At 53.1% G+C, this 22,430-nt stretch overlaps 2 protein-coding genes across 2 annotated transcripts in view; one reads left to right on the forward strand and one right to left on the reverse strand.

Moving 5' to 3' along the window:
• The first annotated feature begins 10,109 nt into the window (after positions 1 to 10,109).
• Positions 10,110 to 11,048, forward strand: LOC135405049 (olfactory receptor 14J1-like). Its single transcript, XM_064639768.1, has one exon. It carries the CDS (start codon positions 10,110 to 10,112, stop codon positions 11,046 to 11,048), a length of 939 nt encoding a protein of 312 aa, XP_064495838.1.
• Positions 11,049 to 16,739: 5,691 nt separating this feature from the next.
• Positions 16,740 to 22,430, reverse strand: part of LOC135405050 (zinc finger protein 502-like) — a gene marked incomplete at its 5' end in the record, with an annotated part of 51,403 nt that continues 45,712 nt past the window's right edge. Inside the window, one exon of the mRNA XM_064639769.1 lies at positions 16,740 to 17,256. Within this exon, the coding sequence (XP_064495839.1) occupies positions 16,740 to 17,256 (517 nt within the window). The remainder of the gene's footprint in view (positions 17,257 to 22,430) is intronic.

The following is a 22,430-nucleotide window of genomic DNA, read 5'->3' on the forward strand; positions in this document are numbered from 1 at the left end:
CAACTTTTATACACTTCTTGCTAAGCAATTACATCATATATTATGAATATTCATTACATTGCAACATCTACTTTTAATATTCATAACAGGTGGAGTTGAGGCGGAGTTAGAGGCGTGGTCCTTAATTTGGGGAGAACTTCGGTGGGAGTTCCGGTCTTCCTTCATCATGAACCTCGTGTCCTTTTCATCATCATCCTCCTAAACTTTTGAACCTTCCCTAATTTGGGTAGCTTCCTTATGAATTTGGCAGAGAGTTTCGGTATTTGGCACCAATACCTAATTTCTTGGCATGTCCCTCTCTTTATCTCTTTGGTTTCCTCCCCATATGTCTCTTTTTGTGTGTACTAGCATTTTCTGTTCATGTTTATGTTCTCCTGTGTCAGAGCGACCTGTACCTCAGTGAATTTATTGCCTCCGCTTTCTTAATGCTGAATTCTATGTGCCTTGCTAAAGCTTGCTTCTACATTTTGTGCTTAACTCTTTATATTGCTTAAATTCGCTTTTCAGGTGTTACCTGGCTTCAAATTGTGCATGGCTTTGGGGACAGTGGTGCAGATGGATCCCAGGTCTGTGAGGGAGAGGTTGAGCAGGAAGAAGCCCATGGGGGTGTGCAGGTGGTGGTCACAGGCTATGGCGCTGAGGATGAGGCCGTTGGCCAGGAGGGCAGCCAGGGAGATGGCCAGGAAGAGCCAGAAGTGCAGGAGCTGCAGCTCCCGCCTGTCTGCGAATGCCAGGAGGAGGAACTGGGTGATAGAGCTGCTGTTGGACATTTACTCCATCATCAGAGTATTTTAATCTGTTGAGGAGGAAAAGTCACTGCTGAGTTAGACCAGGCTTCTGCAGGCAAACATTACACCTCTCACAGCCACCCCACTCTCAGGCTCTCTCTCCTCTCTCAGACCTCCCTGCAGCTCCTTCCCCTGACCTCTGGCTTTTGCTGGCTGAGGGGACCATTGGAAGCAGTAACTCTGTGATGGGCTCCCAAGGACTCCTTACTCTGCTGAGAGAGGGAACTTGGAATGCAGGGTGATCTCAAATTAAAGGTACTCGTGATACATCCAAGAGCTTCTCAGCTTTGCTGTTTGCATTTTGCCCAAATGAAGGACTGAGCTGAGGGAATTCTCTGTATTTGTTCACCCACTTGCACCTGCCACACTTAGGAGTGGTTGTGGAGGTTTGAAATCCCTGACATTTCTATTGCACTGCAGGTCAAGTCTTGTGGGTTCTGAGGGGCACAGGGACGGTCTCTCAGTGCAGAGAGAAGAGCTGCTCTGCCCATCAGTCCTGGGCTCAGCTGGCCTGTGCTGGCAGCTTGGAGCTGGAGGAGCATCACACTCAGCTGTTCCCCTAATGAGAAACTGCACAGATATCCAAGAAATCCATGTCAAAAGAACAGATTGACACACTTCTCAGCTTTTCATATCTCCCCTCCCAGAGTGAGACACAAAATGCTCCTTGCAACTGCCCAGAGCATTTCCATGGATTTAGCACTGAGGAGTTTTCTCCACAGGGATCTTGTGCAGCACAGAGATACTATGGCAGAGCTGTGCCCTTCTGGAGGGCACCTGCAGCCCTACAGGACACCCAGGCAAACAGCTGAATCCCCTGAAGGTGCCTGGAGGGCACTTGGGCACTTGGCTCCCACAGACACATCCCCACAGCAGCACCCAAAGGGGTTGTGTCTGGACAGGAATCTGCCACCCCAAACCCCACAGTGGCTCAGAAAACCCACTGGTGAGAACAAGGAGAGCCCAGGCATCAGGGGATGGCAGGGAAATGCCACAGTGCTGCTGCCAAGGGAGGAGGGACACAGAGAGACAGCTGGAAATCAGGGCCCTGTCCTTGCCTGGGCTCTGGCTGCTGCAGGGCAATGCACAGCCCAGCCCCCGTGGGCCTGAGGGCACAGGCTCTGCTTAGGCTGGGAAAGGAGCCCAGGCAGGAGCTGCTCAGGGAAGGGGTCTGTGCCACAGGGACAGCAGGGAGGGGCCCACATCCCCCTGCCCAGCCTTTGTGGCAGCAGCTGCCTCTCCCTGCCTGCCTGTCTCTGGGTGAGGAGCTGTTCCTGCCAGCAGCCCCTGCCTGTGCCCAGCTCAGCTCCCTGCCAGTGCTGCCAGAGCCATCCCCAGCCCAGTGCCCAGGGGCAGCTCTGCCTGGGCAGGGGCTGCAGAGCAGATCCCAGACAGCCTGCGGTGGCTGGGAAGGGGGAGGTGTTCTGGGGGGATGTGCTTCCTGAGAAGGGCCCCTGGAAATGGCAGGAGGTGGAGCTGAAGCTGTGAGGAGCCCTGAGCCTGCAGCTGAAGGGCCCTGCCCAGCCCTGCCCTGCCCTGAGGGGTCACTCCTTCCACCCACACCTTCTCCCCCAGCCCCGTGGCAGCTCCTTGGCCGGGCTGAGAGCTGACCCTGGCAGGCAGCAGAGTCCCTGCCCCAGCACACAGAGCCCTGGGGGCAGGACCCTGCTCTGCACCACAGTCCTGGGGGCAGGACCCTGCTCTGCACCACAGCCCTGGGCACCCCTGGCTGCACCCCCACCTTCCCACCCCACAGCCAGCCCTGGCACAGGGAACCTTCTGGCCCTGGGCCTCTGATGGGGCAGCAGCAAGTCCTGCTCTGCAGCAGCTTCTCCTGCTGCACCCCAGCAAATCCAGCAGAGCCATCCTGACAGCTCCTGCCACTGCTGCCATTTGGCAGCTGGGAGAGGCACTTGCAGGAACTCACCTGCACTGCTCTGCAGCCAGAGCCTGACCCTGGCAAAGGGCTGGCAAGGTTCCTGCCCTGAGCAGCTCTGCCCTGTCCTCCCAGCCCAGGATCCCTTGAACCTCCTGCTGCCTTCTCCTCTCTGCCCTTGCTGCCTGCAGCTCCTGCCCTGCTCTGCCATATGGCCACTTCCTCTGCACTGCAGCAACTGGGAGAGTCCTGCTGAAAGATCCTCGAAGCTGTGGGATGTGCCAGCTTTAGGAGATGCCCCCAGGAAGGCAAGTTGCACTTTCCTACAGCCAGAGAATTCTTCCTTCAAATCCTGGGAAGGTTTCTCGCGTAGTGAGAGCTCAGTCACCTCCCAGCCCAGGTTGCCTCTCATCTCTCTGCCTTCTGTGCCCTGGGTGCTGCAGGCAGTGCCCTCAGCCCTGCTGGGCTGTGCAGAGGAGCTGCTCACCAGCAGAGCTGTCTCTTTGAAGCTCTTCTTGCTTGCCAGGAGCTCCCTGTGTGCCAGGAGCCCGGCCCAGCTCAGCAGCACAGCAACAGCCCCAGGCAGCCCTTTCTCTGCCCCTCTGGGCTCCCTCCAGCTGTCCCTGGGGCTCCAGGGGAACCTGCTGGCACACAGCTTAAGGAAATAATGATGTTCCTTCTCTCAGCTGGGCACACACACTTCTTTCAGCAGGGCCATTTCTCCAGACAGGCACAGAGTTAAGTTCAAGAGTCCCCGTTTTCATGTCCCATCATTAGACAGGAAACCCAACCAATGCCCAGGAGGGATCTCCTTCACCTGCACTGAGGGAAGGGACTCAGCTGAGTCAACAGAGGTGTCTCCTTGTGGCTCTGCAGACCTGGGGCCAGAAGGACACTTAGCTCCCTCCACAACCTCCATGGGCTGGGATTCCTCCTGCCCCACTTCAGTGGGCCCAAAACAGGCACCTGCAGGTGACTCCTTGTCCCAGTTCCCCTGGGAATGAATGAAGACCAAAGCCAGGAGTGACCTGCTGGGACACAAACCCCTGGTTCCTTCTGAGGGGCCAGAGGTGACTGAGATTCCTGCTGGGAACTGCAGGCTCCAATGCAGCAGTTCCTAGGGACAGGGCAGCAGCTGTGGGATCTTCTTGGAGGCTGCTGGGACATTGCTTTGGCCAACTTCAGTGGCAGAAGGGGCCCACAGGTAGGACAGGGGAACGTGTCACTGTTCCTTCTGTCCAGGACAGCCCCTAGAGGTGCTCAGGTGACCAAATGGAGTCAGTTCTGTGAGAGGCACCACCCAGGGCTTCTCAGACACATTGGGTGCCTTTGGGGCAGGGAGTGAATCCCAGCCCTGCTGGGACACAAAGGCTGTCCCTTCTCTGCCCAGCCAAGGCCGGGCCAGGCACGAGTCCAAAGCACATCAGCCCAGGCTGTCCACACTTGTTTCCTCCCTCTGCTGGCTCTTCTCTCCCCTAGCATTTCAGCAGCATGTGCTGATCTCCTCAGGGATCAGGCCTGTGATTTTCACCCTGGGCCTGAGTGCCAGCACGTCCACCCCCAAGGCCATTGTCAGCAAAGCCTCTGCACACCCCAGCTCTCGGGGCTTTCAGAGCAGCTTTCCCCACTGCAAGTCTGTTCTTACCCCTGGTGCCCCACTGAGGGGCTGCAGCCAGACAGGCCCCAATGCCCTGCGTGTGGGGCACAGGCAGGAGGAGCTGCAGCCCCAAGTCTCTCTGCATTCCACTTGCAGGCAATAACAGCCCATGCCTGCTGAGACAGTTCCCAGGTTGCAGTTCTGTGATGGGTTGGGAGAGAAGGCCAAGGACACACAGGAGAGAAAAAGCAGGAGAGAAGTGTCCTCAGCGGGAAGGAGCTTCTTGGACCTGTGGAGCTGCTCTAGGAGATGAAGAAATGGGGTGACGTTTTGTGGGTGAGGGTGAGAGGAGAGACTGGTTTGGTTGACCTTGTGGAGTGAGACAAAGAGCCCATTCAAGTTGTCTTTGATAACCCTGGAATTCACTGGAAAGGCACCATGACAGGATGCAAAGAGTCCCAGAGGTTTGTGCAGGGTCTTGGTGAAGACAGCCCTTGGGACACAGCCCTTTAGAGCACAGCTGCCAGGTTGGTGGACAACAGGGAGGCTCATCTGCATCTGCTTCTGTCCAAGAGGAACCAAGACGTTGCCATAGTAACTGACCGTAGCAATGGAATGCATGGTGGTTGCCATGGTAACTGTCCATAGCAATGGGGATGTATGCTGGTTGCCATGGTAACTGACCGTAGCAATGGGAATGTATGATGGTTGCCATAGTAACTGACTGTCACAATGGAAATGTGTGATGGTTGCCATGGTAACCAATGCAACGCGACTGTGTGATGGTTGCCATGGTAACCGACTATAGTGATGGGATTGTTTAATGGTTCCCATGGTAACTGACTGTAGCAACAGGAATGTACGATGGCTGCCAGAACTGACCGTAGCAACGGGAATGTATGCTGGTTGCCATGGTAACCGACTGTAGCAACACGACTGTGTGATGGTTGCCATGGTTACCAACTGTAGTGATGGGAGTGTTTGATGGTTGCCATGGTAACAGACCATGGCATTGGGAATGTATGCTGGTTGCCATGGTAACAGACTGTAGCAGTGGGGATTATAACAGTTGCCGTGGTATCCGACTATAGCAACGGGAATGTATGCTGGTTACCATGGTAACTGACTGTAGCAGTGGGAAGTATGATGGTTGCCATGGTAAGTGACAGTAGCAATGGGAATGTATGATGGTTGCCGTGGTAACTGAACGTAGACATGACAACTTATGCTGGTTACCATGGTAACTGACCATGGCAATGAGATTGTGTGCTGGTTGCCATGGTAACTGACTGTAGCAATGGGAATGTATGATAGTTGCTATGGTAACCGACTGTAGTAATGGAAATGTGTGATGACTGCCATGCTAACTGACTGTAGAAACAGGAATGTATGATGGTTTCCATGGTAACTGACCATAGCAATGGGAATGTATGATGGTTTCCATGGTAGCTGACTGTAGCAACGGGAAAGTATGATTGTTGCTATGGTATCCGACCATAGTAATAAGAATGTATGATGGTTGCCATGGTAACTGACTTTACCAGTGTAAAGTATGATGGTCGCCATGGTAACTAACCATAGCAATGGAAATGTGTGATGGTTACCATGGCAACCAACCATAGCAATGGGAATGTCTGATGGTTGCCATGGTAACTGACTGTAGCAATGGGAATATATGATGGTTGCCATAGTAAGTGACCGAAGAAACAGGAATGTACGATGTTTGCCATGGTAACCAACCATAGCAACAAGAATGTATGATGCTTGCCATAGTAACCAACTTTACCAGTGGGCAGAATGATGTTTGCCATGGTAACTGACCGTAGCAACAGGAATGTATGCTGGTTGCCATGGTAACTCACTGTAGCAATGGAAATGTATGATGGTTGCCATGGTAACCGACCATAGCAACGGGAATGTATGATGGTTGCCATGGTAACAAAACATGGTGATGGGAATGTATGATGTTTGCCATGGTAACTGAACATAGCAATGGGAACGTATGATGGTTGCCATGGTAACTCACCATGCCAATGAGAATGTATGATAGTTGCCATGGTAACCAACTTTACCAGTGGGAATGTATGCTGGTTGCCATGGTAACTGACTATAGCAGTGGGAATGTATGATGGTTGCCATGGTAACTGACCATGGCAATGCAAATGTGTGATGCTTGCCATGGTAACCGACTGTAGCAACGCGACTGTCTGATGGTTGCCATGGTAACTGACTGTAGCGACGGGAGTGTTTGATGGTTGCCATGGTAACTGACCATAGCAACGGGAATGTATGCTGGTTGCCATGGTAAACGACCATAGCAATGAGATGGTATGATGGTTGCTATGGTAACTGACCATGGCAATGGGAATGTATGCTGCTTGCCATGGTAACTGACCGTGGCAATGAGAATTTGTGCTGTTTGCCATGGTAACTGACTGTAGCAATGGGAATGTGTGATGGTAGCCATGGTAACTGACCATAGCAATGAGACTGTATGATGGTTGCCATGGTAACTGCCCATGGCAATGGTAATGTATGATGATTGTCATGGTAACTCACACTAAGAATGGGAATGTATGTTGGTTGCCATGGTAACTCAACTTAGCAATAGGAATGTATGCTGGTTGCCATGGTAACTGACTGTAGCAATGGGAATGTATGATGGTTGCCATGGTAACTGACCATGGCAATGAGAATGTATTCTATTTCCAAGGTAACTCACTGTAGCAATGGGAATGTATGGTGGTTGTCATGGTAACTGTGATTTCCTTAGACTATGAGCACGACATTTTCATCTGCAAAAACATTAGTGAGTGCCCAGAAATCTCCCAAGATTGGCTTTACAGGTCTCAAGCACATGAGCACTAGAGAGGGGCTAAGGAGCTGTGGCCTCACTGGTGTGGAGACTGAGGACAGTACAGGACAGCCTTGAGAGGGCTTGAAGCGAGGGTTTAGAGCTCATGGATCCTTTTGTCAGAACAGAAAGGAGCATGAGAAAGAAAGAATTAATGCCAAGTTCAGCTGGAGAGGTCCCGAGTGGACGTGAGGAAAAAGGAATTTCATTCCATGGAAAACGCTGTGCTGCAACACATCACCCAGGAGGAGTCTGGATGAGCCCAAGGCTTTGTGTGTCCAGGAAGAGCCAGGGAGGATGCAGAGATGTCAGTGCAGGAAGGTGCCAGCCAGGTGGGGCAGCCGGGGGGATGACGACAGCCTGCAGGGAAAGGGGCAGGGCATGGACACCGTAGGACAGCCTGGGCTGGAGAGGAGACAGGGATGGGGAGAAGCTGAAAGGCCCGGAGACAGCCACCTTCTGCAGGCCTTTGGCCATGGCTGCTGTCTGTGCCCCTGATGCCAGGAGGAGGGGAGTGGCCCTTGCAGCCCTGGGGCCTCATGGCCTCCTTGTCCCTGCTCAGCAGCCTGGCAGGTGCCACCCCATGGTCCTGCCCTTGGCACTGCACATCCCACATCCCAGTGCCCCAGGAAGAGCCCTGAGGAATGAGGCAGGGACAGCATCTGCCTTCCCAGGGGCTGGGGGTCAGGGCTTGGCCCTTTGGATTAAAGAAACATGTCAAAGTTTATTCCACATTAGAGCCACCTTTCCCTTGCTTGTCCATCCTTGTCATCACTGTCTGCAGTTTTCTGTTCCAACTGGAATCTAGGGACACTTTCACAGTCATGTCCTTCAGTGGGACCCATTAACAGTACAAGGAACTTCAGTATTTCAATCTCATTTTGACTTCTTGAGAAGCTGTTTGAATTTCCTCTCAGGGACTGAGTCTCATGTAAACAACACCAAACCCCCTGGAGGGTCATGAAATGCCTGGGGCTGTTGCTGTGCTGCTGAGCTGGGCCAGGCTCCTGGCACACAGGGAACTCCTGGCAAGCAAGAAGAGCTTCAAAGAGACAGCTCTGCTGGTGAGCAGCTCCTCTGCACAGCCCAGCAGGGCTGAGGGCACTGCCTGCAGCACCCAGGGCACAAAAGCAAGGCAGAGAGAGGTTACACAAAGCCTGAGCTGTGAGGGAAGTCGAGAGGAAGATCCACTGGAGGACGAATCTTTCCAGGCTCCCACACGGTGAGTCAGCATGAAGGGCAATGTGTCTGCAGTTTGTGCAAAGATCTCCTAACGCTGGCACATCCCACTCCCTGCTGCACCATCCCAGGCACATCCCAGCAGGGTTCCCTTCTCCCAGGGATGGCTGCAGGGTTGTGAAGCTGGGCTGTGCCACCCAGGCTGCCCCAAGCTGTCCTGCAGAGCAGGGTCCTGCAGCCCAGGGCTGTGCCAGGGCAGGAGCTCTGCCACTGCCAGGGGCAGCTCTCAGCCGGGCTGGGGAGCTCCCTCAGGGCTGGGCAGAGGCTGGGGGTGGAAAGAGCAAAGCCTGGCAGGCAGGGCAGGTTTCTTCTGCTATCGAGTGAGAGTTTCATGGGTCAGGGCTGCTCACAGAACCAGAGCACCCCAGGATATTTTCCAGGGGATACTTCGAGGGGAAGGTTTAAGGAGGGATTTCTCTCAAGCTTTCAAGCCACATGCCTGGTGGTTTGAGTTGCAGAGGGAACTCTGAGGAGCTGCCCAGGGCTGGGAACAACTTGCTGGCCCTGTTGGTGTCTGGGAGGTGGCCCAGCTGGCTCAGGGTGATGCTGCCCTGAGTGCCCAGTGGGCTCTGCCCTGGCCTCTCCCAGCTGGACCCTCCCTGTGCATTTCCTTGGTTCTCAGCTTGCCCCTGGTCCTGAGGTTGTTCCCTCCTTCTCTCAGTCAGGCTCACTGGGGAGGGCAGTTCAAGCTACACAGTCCAACACTGATCCTGGGATTCCCCTATGGCAGGTGTGTCCCTGGGAATGAGACATTCCCATTGTCCTCTGCCCTGTGGGCTGTGGGCAGTGAAGTCTGTGGGCCTGGGTAAGGAGCTCTTTTTCCCTCAATCAGACTCTGGCATTAGGACACTTGGCTCTTTTCTGAGGTGTCCTTCCAAGCTGGGAGCTGCCCTGGAGAATGCAAATCCTCCCAGCACAGCTGTGTTCTCTGAAAGCCCCAGTGGAGAGGGGAAGAGATGCTGTTCCCGTGCCAGGAGATGCTGTTGGGTTGGGGAGATGAGCCACGGGTGTCCTTGGCTCCAAGTGGGGTGCTGAGCCCTTGAGACAGGCTGAGACATTGAGGGGTCTGGGATGGATTCCTCTGCTCTCAACAGGGTCTGGTGGCTTTTCAGACCAAAAAGGGAGTGTGATCAATGTCCATCTCAGGAAAGAGCAAAGCCAGGGCAGTTGCGAACAAAAGAGAGGGACAGACCAGTTCCCCTCACTCTGCACAAAGCCCCAGGTAATTCTCCTGCCTGGCAGGACCTGCTCTGTTTTCCCTGAGTGCATCAGAAGTGCTGAGGGGTTCTGACATCCAGGAACACTCCTCAGGAGAGATGAGGGAATTGGGAAAAAAAAAACAAGGTAAACAAAACAAATCTGTGACACTGCCTTCTGCTGTCCTGGTTTTTCTCATAAACTGGGAGTGTGGATGCTGAGAAGCCCTTTGGCATTGGAAGTAGTTTCATCTGACACAGCTGAACACCAGGACAGGCCCCTGTGCCCACCATGCCCATGACCCCACCAGTGCAGAGCAGGACTGACCCCTCACAGCCAGTGGGCAGAAGGTCTGCTCCTCACGGAAGATGTAGTGAGCCCCAGCCAGGGCTCCAGCCATGGAGCTGAAGGAGAGACTCCGAGAAAAGGAAAACAGGTGGGGGAGTGTAGCAGGGAGGGGGGTATTGGGAAATGGCTTTGGTTTTTCTCAGGAAGTTCTTTGCTAACATATCACCGATATTTCCTCTTTGGATAGTGCCCCACACCAAGAGGCAGCGAATGTGCAACATCAGTTCCCTCACCCAGTTCCTCCTCCTGGCATTTGCAGACAGGCGGGAGCTGCAGCTCCTGCACTTCTGGCTCTTCCTGGCCATCTCCCTGACTGCCCTCCTGGCCAACGGCCTCATCCTCAGCGCTGTATCCTGTGACCACCACCTGCACACCCCCATGGGCTTCTTCCTGCTCAACCTCTCCCTCACAGACCTGGGCTGCATCTGCACCACTGTCCCCAAAGCCATGCACAATTCCCTCTGGGACACCACTACCATCTCTTACATGGGATGTGCTGCACAGCTCTTTTTTTTTCTGTTCTTCATCTCAGCAGAGTATTTCCTCCTCACCATCATGTGCTACGACCGCTACGTTGCCATCTGCAAACCCCTGCACTACGGGACCATCCTGGGCAGCAGAGCTTGTGCCCACATGGCAGCAGCTGCCTGGGCCACTGGGTTTCTCAGTTCTCTGCTGCACACAGCCAATACATTTTCCCTGCCCCTGTGCCAGGGCAATGCCTTGGGCCAGTTCTTCTGTGAACTCCCACACATCCTCAAGCTCTCCTGCTCACACTCAGGCTACCGCAGGGAAATTGGGCTCATTGGGGTTAGTGTCTGTTTAGCATTTGGTGGTTTTGTTTTCATTGTTTTCTCCTATGTGCAGATCTTCAGGGCTGTGCTGAGGATTCCCTCTGAGCAGGGACGGCACAAAGCTTTTTCCACGTGCCTCCCTCACCTGGCCGTGGTCTCCCTGTTTGTCAGCACTGTCATGTTTGCCTACTTGAAGCCCCCCTCCGTCTCCTCCCCATCTCTGGATCTGGCACTGTCAGTTCTGTATTCGGTGGTGCCTCCAGCACTGAACCCCCTCATCTACAGCCTCAGGAACCAGGAGCTCAAGGATGCCATAAGGAAAATGATGACTGGATGTTTTTTTAAGAAGCAATAAATAGCCTCTTTTCTTCTGCAGAACACTCATTGTGTAACACATTTTGGGCTCAGCCTGCTTTCTAAAATTTTGGTAGTTTTTTTTGGGGGGGGGCTTTCATGTTTTTTCCCTCTCTTCATGTCATTAACACTGAAATTTTATTCTTCATCCCATATAATTCACTCTCTACCTCTTTTTTTTTACCACCAAAATGTACTAATCAGGAATCATGCTCTGTGTGCATTTAAACAAAATAAAATCTTGTGCAGCAAGGTATTTGTCAAACATCCTCCCTGTGTTAGTTTGTACATGAGGAATCACAATCTCTGAGCGTAAGAAAGGACATAAATTCTTTTTCCCTGATCCTTCCTCCAAGACCTCCCCTGAAGCTGGAGGACATTTCCATGTTTGCAGATGTGGAGGGGAAAAGAGTCCCAGCACTGCCAGGGAGCCCCAGAACTGGGTCTGTTCAGAGCTGCTCTCTTTGCACTCCCACCCTCTCCTTTCCTGTCCGTGCCCAAGGCCTGAGTGCTCTGGCAGCTCAGTCACTGTCCTGCTGTGTGTCAGGCCACAGTGGAATTGATCCATGAAGATGCACAGCATCATCACAAAGCTGAGCCCATCCTGATGAAAGATCTGAAGAGGGTTAGGGGAAACTGGGACAAAAGGGATAAGATAATTGGGGAAGGAAAGAGGAGCTTGGCCAAGAGAGACGAAAGATTTTGATGAGGTAAAAGCAGGTTCAGTTAATCCTGAGGGTGTTGAAACACTGACTGTGCAAACACTCCTGATGGACCTTTATGCACTTTGTAAACTCAAGCCCCAACACTCCCCAAAAGTGCTGCCCCTCCCATGGAAAGCAATCCACTGCTCTAATTCCAAGCCAGAAAAAGGTCAAAACCAGAACTCCAGACTCTTATTTGTACTCCAGTGCCCACCACATTCCCAAACCTGTATTACCAGTATGAAAAGCCAAGCGCTAATCCTGACGCAGCCCAAAAAGCTCTTCCCCTAATCATAAACCAGACACTGCCAGCAGAACAACAAACCTCCCAAAGTTCTGCCTGATCCCCACCCTAAGCTCCAAACTCCAAGCCCTGACCATTAAGTACCCCCACAGCCCTTGGGAGCAGGGCAAGGACCTGCAGGGCCCAGAGCAGGCCCAGGGGGTTGGCAGAGGAATGGGAGGTGACCTGGATCTGCTCAGCTCTGCAGTGACCCCCAGGAGAAGGGCCTGGGCTCTGGGAGGGATGTCCTGTGGCACAGGGGCTCAGGATCCAAGTTAAGAAGGCCAAGTGCACATGGCAACGGCCAGAGCTGGTGCAGAGACATCAGGGAGGGTCTAGAAATGCTGCTGGGAGGGGGGTGGGAAAGCAGGAGGGGTGTGTGCAGCCTGCAAGGCCAGAGCAGCAGCAGGGCCAGGGCAGGACAGCCTGCAGGAGAGATGGCCAAGGGCTCTGGCAGGGCTGCAAGGCCCAAAGGCACCCAGGCCTTTGTCCCCTTGCCTCTGGCAGCTGCCTCTGCCACTCAGGCCCCCACAACCAACTTGCCTGGCAGGTTCTGCACTTGGTTTCTGCCTCGCCCCTCCCTCAGGAGCCTGGCAGGGGTTGCCCAGTTTTGGGCCTTGGTTGTTCCTCCCCCTCCCATCCCAGTGCCCCCCAAACAGCCCTGAGCCAGCCGGGAGGGACAGGATCTGCTGGGCCAGGGCCTGGGGCTCAGGCCTTGGCCTTTGTGCTCCACAAAACCAAGGCAGGCTTTGCTCAGCATTGCAGGGGCCTGCCCAGAGCCTTTGTCTGCCTGCACTCCTGGCCTCCAAGGAGTTGCTCCAAGGAGTCCCTGGGGAGGCTTTGGCAGTGCCTGCCCTCAGTGGGGCCCAGCAATGCTTCAAGGCACTTGGAGTTGGGCTTCTGACTTCTCGAGCAGCTGCTTCAATCTTCGCTCAGCACCGCAAGGATCATGGGCTGGGCTGCAAAAATGCCGTGAGCTCATTAAATTCCAGAAATCCCTCAGGATCTCTTTGTTTCCTTAAATTGTCTTCAAGGCAATTTCAAAACAAGTCTTCAAAATTTGTACTTTTTTTGTACTAATTCAATTATGGATAATTTTGTAGTTCAGAGGTGATAGAGGTGTTCTCCAAGTGATCTTGATGCTGAGTGTCTCCTCAGGAGATCCACACTGACCCTGTATAGTCAACCTTGCTCCTCACCCCCCAACCTCACCAGTTCTGACATGCCCCATCTTGGACTGACAGCTGATGCAGCTCCAGACACACTGTGGGACCCATTAAAACACTGAAAAACAAATTATTTCCCTTCCTTTAATTGTCTTCGAGTCTTCAAGACTTCTAGAGCTAATTGGAGTTGTTTTGTAATTTAGCTAAGGAGGAAGATTTTAAAGTGGACATCACAAAAAATATATATTTTTTGATGAAAAGGAATGATTTACACAGAGCCTTGGGATACAAGAGGGTCAGGGCTGAAAGGATTTGGATCCAAAGATAAGGGGCATAAGAGATTAGTAGCACTTAATCATTGACCAATTGAACAGTTATCAAGTGATCCAATAGCATTTGCTACAATTTTAACAGTGACTGAATTATAGATTCACAACAACAACATTCCCACCACAGTCAATTCACACCCACACACAGGCAGAGATGTGTGGACACATCAAGAGCTGGGTGTGGAAAGGTCCCTCTCCCAAATTCTCCTGGTTGTCAGAGAAACACTCCCCCAAATCCCTTTGTGTTTCCCAACAGACCAGGGTCACAGCTGGAGGAGTGTTTGTTGAGGGGGATCAGAATTGTCCTGGGCATCAGCGCCGCTCTTTGGAGTGTTGGAAACTGGAGGGTTCCCGAGGTGGGAGAGGCTGCCAGAGCTGTCCCACTGAGAGGGAGGTGCTGGGGAGCTGCCAGGGCCTCCCTCAGCCCCGCTGGTTGTGGGCTCCCAAGGGGACTGGCTTTAGTTATCTGTTGAATTTCCATCCTGGTGTCAGGAATGACTGGAGTTTCCAAACTATTTGGGAATTGGATCCAAACTCTTCTCTTTGGGTTAGGATTCAGGTAGGGAATATTCCAAGGTTTTCAAGGGATGACTCCTTATCCTGTGTTCCTGAGCTCTTACACCCATCCAAATCAGCTGGATGGTTTATTGACAATGTGTCCCGAGGGGCGGCACCTCCGATGCCATAGAAACCCCTCCCCTGGATTAGGAAACCTTTGGAATTCAGGAGGTGTTCCAGTGGAGCATGAAAATGAACGGCAATTTTCCTAAAGCCCAGACCCAAGCAGAACAAAGCCAGGCCCCATCAGTGGCAGAGCAAAGGTCCCCCATCCCTGTGTCCCTGTGGCCGCTGAGGCGGCAGCGCAGGCCCGAGGCGGTGCCGGGTCCCGGTGCAGCCGGGGCAGAGCGGCGGCTGCGCGAGCGGCAACCCCGGCGGTGAGTGCGGCAGCCCCGTGGGAGCGGCGGCTCCGGGCACAGACGCCGGCGGCAGCCGCTGTGGCTCATGGAACCGAGTGGCCATTGGGACACTGCAGGGCCTCCTGGAATCCAGGGGCCGGTGGGACATTGGGGAGCCTCTTGGAGCCAAGGGAACCCTGGGATGTTTTTGAACATCCTGGAATCAAGGAGGTTTTGTGACACTGCAGGTCCTCATGGAACAAAAGGAACCCTGAGAGTTTTTGCAACCTCATGGAATCAAGGGGCTGTTTCTGGCAAGATGCTCTGCTTTGATAATACCTAAAAATAGTCAGAGAATGCAAACAATGCAAGCTCTCTGTGATGAGTTACTGCTGGTGTCAAGGTGCTGTTTTTAATTCTGAATCATGCTAAACCCAAAATGCTTCATGAAACTTCAAACACACATCCTGCTTTCTGAAGCAGGATTTGACAGATAAGCTGCTCCCTGGCCTGCAAATATGTCTGGCAGTCAAACCCTTGGTAACTATAAAAGCCCCGTCCAACTGTCATGTGGCAGATTCCTCCACAGACTTCCTTGAAGTGTGTGGAGCTTCTGCCATGAAGCAGGGACAGCTCTTCATGGTCACTGCCCAGGGATTAAGTGAAAGAGAGAGAACTACTCCCTGTCATTGTGGGTTGAGTTACCTCAATCTCTGCTTCAGGATTGTTTCTTTTTGCTGGCTTTGATCCAATTGTTTTAATAGAGTTACTTTGGTAGACTCCACTGTCCTATCTTACACTATACTACTAGAGGTTTTTGGCTTTTATAATTTGAAGTAAATAATTCTCTTTAAGGTCTTTCATCTGTTCACTTTTCTGATCAATTTTTTGTTCATTTGTCATAATAAATCATTGTTTTTATAGAAATATTTCTGATTTGCCATCACTAAAACCTGCAGGACAATGTGATTGAATCACACCTCTATAATTCCTTCAATTGAAACCAAAATCTGAGTCTGAGATTGAATCCAGCCACCCCCAGGCTCCTCTCTGAGAAGGAATTTAGAAAGCAAGGGGGTCCTTTGTGCACCTCGTAGCTCAATGAGTTTAGCACAGAATCCCCCTGCACACACACAAACACACAGGCATGGGAATCTACACACACACTCCTGTTCATCCCTGCACAGACATAAACCAGACAGACTCGCAGGGGAACTCCACACACCATTCCCACATCACAACATGAGAACGGTTAGAAAAGCATAAAATATGTACACCAACCATCACTGCACTGAAGCACTCACAGGATGTGACACCTGTGTCCATTTTGAAATGTTACAGCCATTCTACACAACCTTTATTTCCTGTCAGCTGAGTATTCTATCAGGTGCATTCTGAGATGAAACCCCAGGCACATGAACAGTTGAATTTGTTCCACATTTAAATGCTGTTGCACATTTTTAAATGGAGAAAGTAGGGAAACTGCTCAGTGTTCAAATGAATGAAACACAGTGAGCCACAAAAGGCAAAAGTACATAGTGTGCAGCAGGTTTGTGGAGTTACAAATCTGCTCAATTTTTTATGTTTGGCATTCAGAGACCATGTTTACATTTATTAAACTACTCTCGTTCTGCCCCCCACCCCTTTTTTGGAGTGTTTCAATTGCCTTTCCTTCTTCCAACAGCTGTGACAACTGTTAAAACAGTCAGTAAAATTAAGTCCCCTCTATAATCCTTTTGTCAACGTTACATTTTAATCAGAGGTTGAGGAAGATTTCGTGTTACAAGTGCACTGATTCATTTAAAATTATTAAACTGACATTTATGTCAAAATGAGCAGATACATTTATTGCATGTTAGTTCATTAAATATTAGTAATTATTAGTGCTATTGTTATTGCTGAAAAAGCAAAAATTCAAGACTCCAGCTGGCTTTAAGTTATTGCACTCTTTAACATGCTCTACCTTAAAATCAAAGCATACCTAGTGATGGTCAGACAGATGTCTCTGCACTCTCAAAATGTTCAGACAATTTTTATCTCAAATCCTCTCTACCCTCACCCATAACACAAGAACTGCAGAAACTACAACACCTATTTCCTATGTCCTTATGCTCATATGTGCATATGCAGGTCACAATATATTGTCAAATCACAATTGCTATGGATATTATTAATGCGTCAAACTGTGGGATATATTAATTAAGTCAGAGAAGCAGATATGTTTCTGAATGTTAGTTCTTTCTCTGTGTCCACACAATCCCACACACCTCAAGCCCTGCACTCACAGAATATATTGGCACTGGAAGGGCTTCCCTCACAGGTGGGTCTGTTGGTGTGAGGTCAAAGTAGAGCTCTGGGTAAAGCTCTTCCCACACTCCCTACAAGTGTAGGGCCTTTCCCCGGTGTGGATGCGCCGGTGCCGGACGAGGGTGGAGTTCTCGTTGAAGCCCTTCCCGCAGTCGGTGCAGCGGAAGGGCCTCTCATCCGTGTGTGTCCGCTCATGCGTGCAGAGATTGGAGCTGGTGCTAAACCTCTTCCCACATTCCAAGCACTTGTAGGGCCGTTCTCCAGTGTGGATGCGCTGGTGGGAGCGGAGGGTGGAGCTCTGCCTGAAGCTCTTCCCACATTCCCCACACGTGTAGGGCTGTTCCCCAGTGTGGATGTGCTGGTGGGTGCGGAGGTGGGAGCTGTCACTGAAGCTCTTCCCACACTCCTCACATGTGTAGGGCCATTCTCCACTGTGGGTGCGCTGGTGGCTGAGGAGATCAGAGCTGTCTCTGAAGCTCTTCCCACATTCCCTACACATGTAGGGCCATTTCCCTGTGTGGATCTGCTGGTGCCGGATCAGGTGGAAGCTGTTCCTGAAACTCTTCCCACATTCCAAGCACCTGAAGGGCTTCTTTCTAGTGGGATGTTGCCTTGGGACCACGACCTTGGAGTTCCTGCTCAAGCTCCTGCCACCTTCCCGGCACAGGCTGGCTCTTTCCTCCTCAGAGCACCCTGGGATGGCTTTGGAGAACCTCCTGCGGGGGGATCTCCGGCCCTTTTCCTCCCCGCTGCCTTCCTGCGCCGGGGAGCCCTTCAAAACAGCCTCTCCCACCAGGGTCTCACGGGGGGATTTGTCCTCTGGGCTCTCCGTCCTCAGCTCGGGGCCTGGGGCAGGAAGCAAGAAGGACAGGGAGGGGATTTGCCTCCGGCCCACAGGGAAGGCCAAGGACATCCCCCCAACTCCGGCCCCGGCAGGACGGCGGCGCCAGCGGGGTTGTCCTGCAGCCGGGGCCATGCTCGGCTGACAGAGCCAGCACAACACCCGCCCAAAGGGACACTGACTTCCTCCTCACCTGCCTGGGGGGCCCAAGGCATCTTCCTCTTCCTCGCAGCCTCCTCCTCCATCCGCCCAAGCTTTGGGAAGGACAAATCCTGATGGGGGGAAAACAAGGGCTGAGCGTGTTGGCTTGGGGGTTCCTCCTGCCCAAGTCCATCTCTAGAACTCTCCGGGCATCCTGTGACCATAAAAACCTCCAAAACACCAAGATTCAGCCCAGAAAAACCCAAACAACCAAGATTCAGGAAAAAAAAGTCTCAGAAATAGCAAGAAGATCCTCGTCCCCCAAACTGCAAAAAGTTGAGATTCAGCTAAAAAATACTCCAAAATATGAAGATTCAGGCCAAAAAAAGGTGATGGCGACTGCATTTTACCCTCCAGCAGGAAAGTCATTTGATTTCAAGCTCGTCTTCAAGGGGCGCCCTGGGACTGGAGCCTGGGCTCTAATTAACCTCTCCTGTGCTGCCAAACGGCAGGAGCTGTATGGCCAAGGGACAAACTCTGTGATCCCTGTCAGTGTCCATGGCCCCTGTCAGTGTCCTTCAGGGAAATTGGGAGGAGGAAATGAAGAAATTGGTTTGGAACTAAACCGGTATTAACATGGGAAAAACCTCCTTCCATGGAAATAAAACTTAGACAGTTTTTCCTGGGCTGAACAAGCTCATTCAGGGATGAAGGACTGGGACTTTTGTGGACACTTGTGCTGGTTTCTTTGGACACTTGTGTTCCTTCAGAGAGCCCCTGGAAACACTCTGCTGTTCACTCCCAGTGCCACCAGTGCCTGGGTCCTGTCTGCAGCAGCAGATTGCAGTGGGATGGGAGAAATGCTTTTCTGAGCCTCTGGGCTGGACACAGGCACAGCCTGACCCTGAACCCAAGGGAAACAAAGACAAATTCCACGGCTTTAGCTGGACCAAGGGTGGGGGTGTTTCCTGAGGGCAGCACTACACCAGACTTTTGTGTGTGTGTGAGACAGGCAGAACCACAAATGCCTGCACAGCCCAGAGCAGTCAGTGTGGGGCTGTGCTTGCTGCTGCAGAGACCCCCAGGGAACAAACCCAGGCAGGAGTTTGGGTTTATTCCTTGCTCTGTGTCACTGGAATAGAATGTTCCACAGGAGCTCTGTCCCCCTCTGTGGCACTCGGTGGCTCGAAGCTGAAGAGGGGGGGAGGTCAAGTGCAAGGTCCCTTCTGAAGTGTGTCCCTAAGGAGGACACTTGCCTTATTATTGCTTATTATTTGTAATATCTTATAGATCTATCATACAACACCCAAGGATGGACTCTATAGAATATGTGCCATATATATGATACAGAATGTATCTGATTATTGCTTTATCTGTCTGTCCAGACAGATATTGTGTATGCAGAGAGATTGTATTTGAGGGATATGTTCCTCCAATACCCTGTGAGCTCCACTCCCAATGCCAGTAAATTCCTGAAGCTCCCCCTTCTGTGCCCTGCAGGTTTTGGCAGATTTGCAAGAGTTGGGGAATCACTCCCTGCAGCCCCTTTGCACTGTAGGAAATGGGAGCCCTGTGCACATCCTGCTGCCTCCAGATTCCATTCTGGGTGTGGGAAAGACCCTGTGGGGAGCAAAGAAATGCCTGGTTCTGCAGCAGCTGCAGATGCTCAAGGGGCAGCAGGACCAACTCAGGGGCCTGGGGGGCTTTGGGGTCCAGGAGAGTCCTTAGGCAGCTGGGGAGGGGCTTTGGGGATTGGGGGTAAAGACCAGGACAGACCAGGACAGACCAGGACAGACCAGCACCTCCTCACTGCTCCCCGGATCTCTCCTGGAGCTGGGCCACCTTGTTCTGGGACACCTGAGGCCCCCCCAGTGCCCTCCCAGTACAGCCCAGTGCCCCCAGTACAGCCCACTGTGTTCCTGCCCCAGGATGCCAGGTGATTCCTCTTGGGGAGGGGTTGGAATGGATTTGAGAGAGGGGCTGGAAGAGATTTCAAGGGATCTGGGGGGGTTGGATGGGGATTTGGTGTCTTTGGGTGTATTTGGGGGAGTTAAAAAGGGTTTTGGGGACATTGGGGCATCAAAGGGATCTGTTGGGGGAGGGGATTAAAGGGAAAATGGAGGCTAAGAGACATTTGGAGAGGGTTAAAAGGGCCTGAGGGGGAAGAGGAGGAGCTCCATCATGAACATCTGAGCCCTGAGGACCCCCCCTGGTGTCCCCAAGACCTTCTTGGTGTCCCCAGTTCTTTCCTTGACACCTCAAGACCCCCCTGGTGTCTCCAATGTCTCCAGGGCCTCTCCATGGCCACAATTCCCCCCTTGGCACCCCCAATTCCACTGTCCCCAAACCCCATCCCTGATGTCCCCAACCCTCCATCTCACCCCAGGAGCCCCCCTGAACCCTCTGACCACAAACCCCCCCCCCCTATGTTCACAGAAAGGCCAAGGGCATCTGGGGACATGTTGGAGACATTTGGGGGGCTTTGTGGGGCACTGGGTGATTACTGGGGGATACTGGGACACACTGGGGGGAACCAGGGGGCACTGGGAGGGACTGGGGGGTTACTGAGGGACACTGGGAGGGACTGTGAGGGACTGGAGGTGAACTGGGGCACACTGGGGGGCACTGGCAGAGAACTGGGGAGTTACTGGGGGATTACCAGGACACACAGGGGGGACACTGGCAGGTTACTGGGCCATACTGGGGGTTACTGGGTGCTCACTGGAGGATCACTGGGCCATACTGAGAGTCACTGGGAGGTCATTGGGATATACTGGGGGCACTGGGATCCCCTTACCTGGATGTGGTACATCTCCCCCCCAGACTTTGGGGGGATTCCCTAGCACCTCTCCCCTGGGGGCTGGGAGATCCCGCTGAACCCACTGCTGGGCTTTAGGGAACTCCCCAAAATCCCCTCAAAACCCTGAAATCCCCCCCTTGACTCATTGAAACCTACTCAGGAATCCCTAAAATGCCCTCAAAGACCTCATCCCTCCCCAGCACCCCCTAAACCCTCTCAGTAACCCACAAAACCCACCTGGGACTGCCACAAGCTCATTCAGGGACCCTTCAATCTCCCTCAGGGACCCTCAAAACCATCTGGGACTCTTTAAACGACTTGAGACCTCAAAACTGCCTAAAAGGTCCCGCAAATCCCCCAGGACCCCCAAATCTCCTCATAGACCCCCAGGACCCCCAAACCTCCTCATAGACCCCCAAAGCCCACCTAGGATCCTCCAAATCTCCTCAGAAACCAAACCCCTCAGAGACCGCAAAACCTCTTCAGGGACCTTCAGCTTCCCCTCTGAGTCTCCTCAGGATACCGAACCCCCCCAGGGACCCCTCACAACATCCTCGGAAACCCCCGAACCCCCGCGCTAAACCCTCCCGAGCCCTCCAGCCTTTCCACCCAAAGCCGCGCTCCCCGCAGCCCCGGAGGGGATCCCCAGAGTCCCGCTCTCGCCACAGTCACCGCCAGATCTTACAGCGAACTGAAGGCCCCGGCGCCATCACCGATTCCGGAAGCCAACGCGGCGTTCTGCGCGCGCACCGCTTTTAGAAAAGACCACCGCACCCAATCAGCGCGCGGCCTCGCCCCCGCACACCAGCCGCTATGCCTGCGCCTTGCGCAGTTTACTGTGGGAGTTGTAGTCCTTGCGGCGGATCATAGCGGCCCTTTGCATGTGAGCGGACGCAAGAAAAGGCGGGGAATAAAGAAAAAAGAAAAAAGAAAGAAAAGAAAAGAAGGAAAAAGGATGAAATAAAGACAGAAAAACAAAAAACCAAAAAGTCCTACCCTCCTTTGCCGCAAGGACTTACAACTCCCACAATGCACCGCTAAAGCGGGTGTGTGGCAGAAGGCGGGCAGGGGCCGTGGCCGCGCGCTGATTGGCTGCGGGGCGGGTCAGTAAAGGCGGTGCGCGCGCAGAGCCAGCGCCATGTTGGCTTCCGGAAATCCGTGGTGGCGGCGGGTGCTTCGGTGAGCTGCGCGTGCTGGCGGGGGGGGCGGCGAGAGCGGGGTCTGGGGATCCCCTCGGGGGCTGCGGGGAGCGCGGGTGTGGGTGGAAAGGCTGGGGGGTTCGGGGGTTCCCGGAGACGTTGTGAGGGGTCCCTGAGGGGGTTCGGTGTCCTGAGGGGACTCAGGGAGCAGGTTGAAGGTCCCTGAAGGGGTTTGGGAGTCTCCGAGGGGGTTTTGGTTTCTGAGGAGATTTGGGGGGTCCCAGGTGGGCTTTAGGGGTCTGTGAGGAAGTGTGGGGGTCCTGGAGGGCTTTGCGGGACCTTTTAGGCAGTTTTGGGGGTTCTAGGGGGTTTAAGGTGTCTCAGGCGATTTTGAGGGTGTTTGAGAGAGACTGGGGGGGCCTTTAATGGGCTTGGGGGATCCCAGGTGGGTTTTGCGGGTTACTGAGAGGGTTTAGGGGGTGCTGGGGAGGGATGAGGTCTTTGAGGGCATTTTAGGGATTCCTGAGTAGGTTTCAATGAGTCAAGGGGGGGATTTCAGGGTTTTGAGGGGATTTTGGGGAGTTCCCTAAAGCCCAGCAGTGGGTTCAGGGGGTCCCCCAGCCCCAAGGGGAGGGGTCCTAGAGATGCCCCCCAAAATCGAGGGGGGGAGATGTACCACATCCAGGTAAGGGAATCCCAGTACCCCCAGTATATCCCAATGCCCTCCCAGTGACCCTCATTATGGCCCAGTAACCCTCTCAGTGACCAGCCAGTGTG

This window comes from Pseudopipra pipra, chromosome W (assembly GCF_036250125.1).
Source record: "Pseudopipra pipra isolate bDixPip1 chromosome W, bDixPip1.hap1, whole genome shotgun sequence".
NCBI classification, from domain to species: Eukaryota; Metazoa; Chordata; class Aves; order Passeriformes; family Pipridae; genus Pseudopipra; species Pseudopipra pipra.

Coding starts and splice junctions, on each gene's coding strand:
- LOC135405049 (XM_064639768.1), top strand. CDS start 10,110: ATGTGCAACATCAGTTCCCTCACCCAGTTCCTCCTCCTGGCATTTGCA.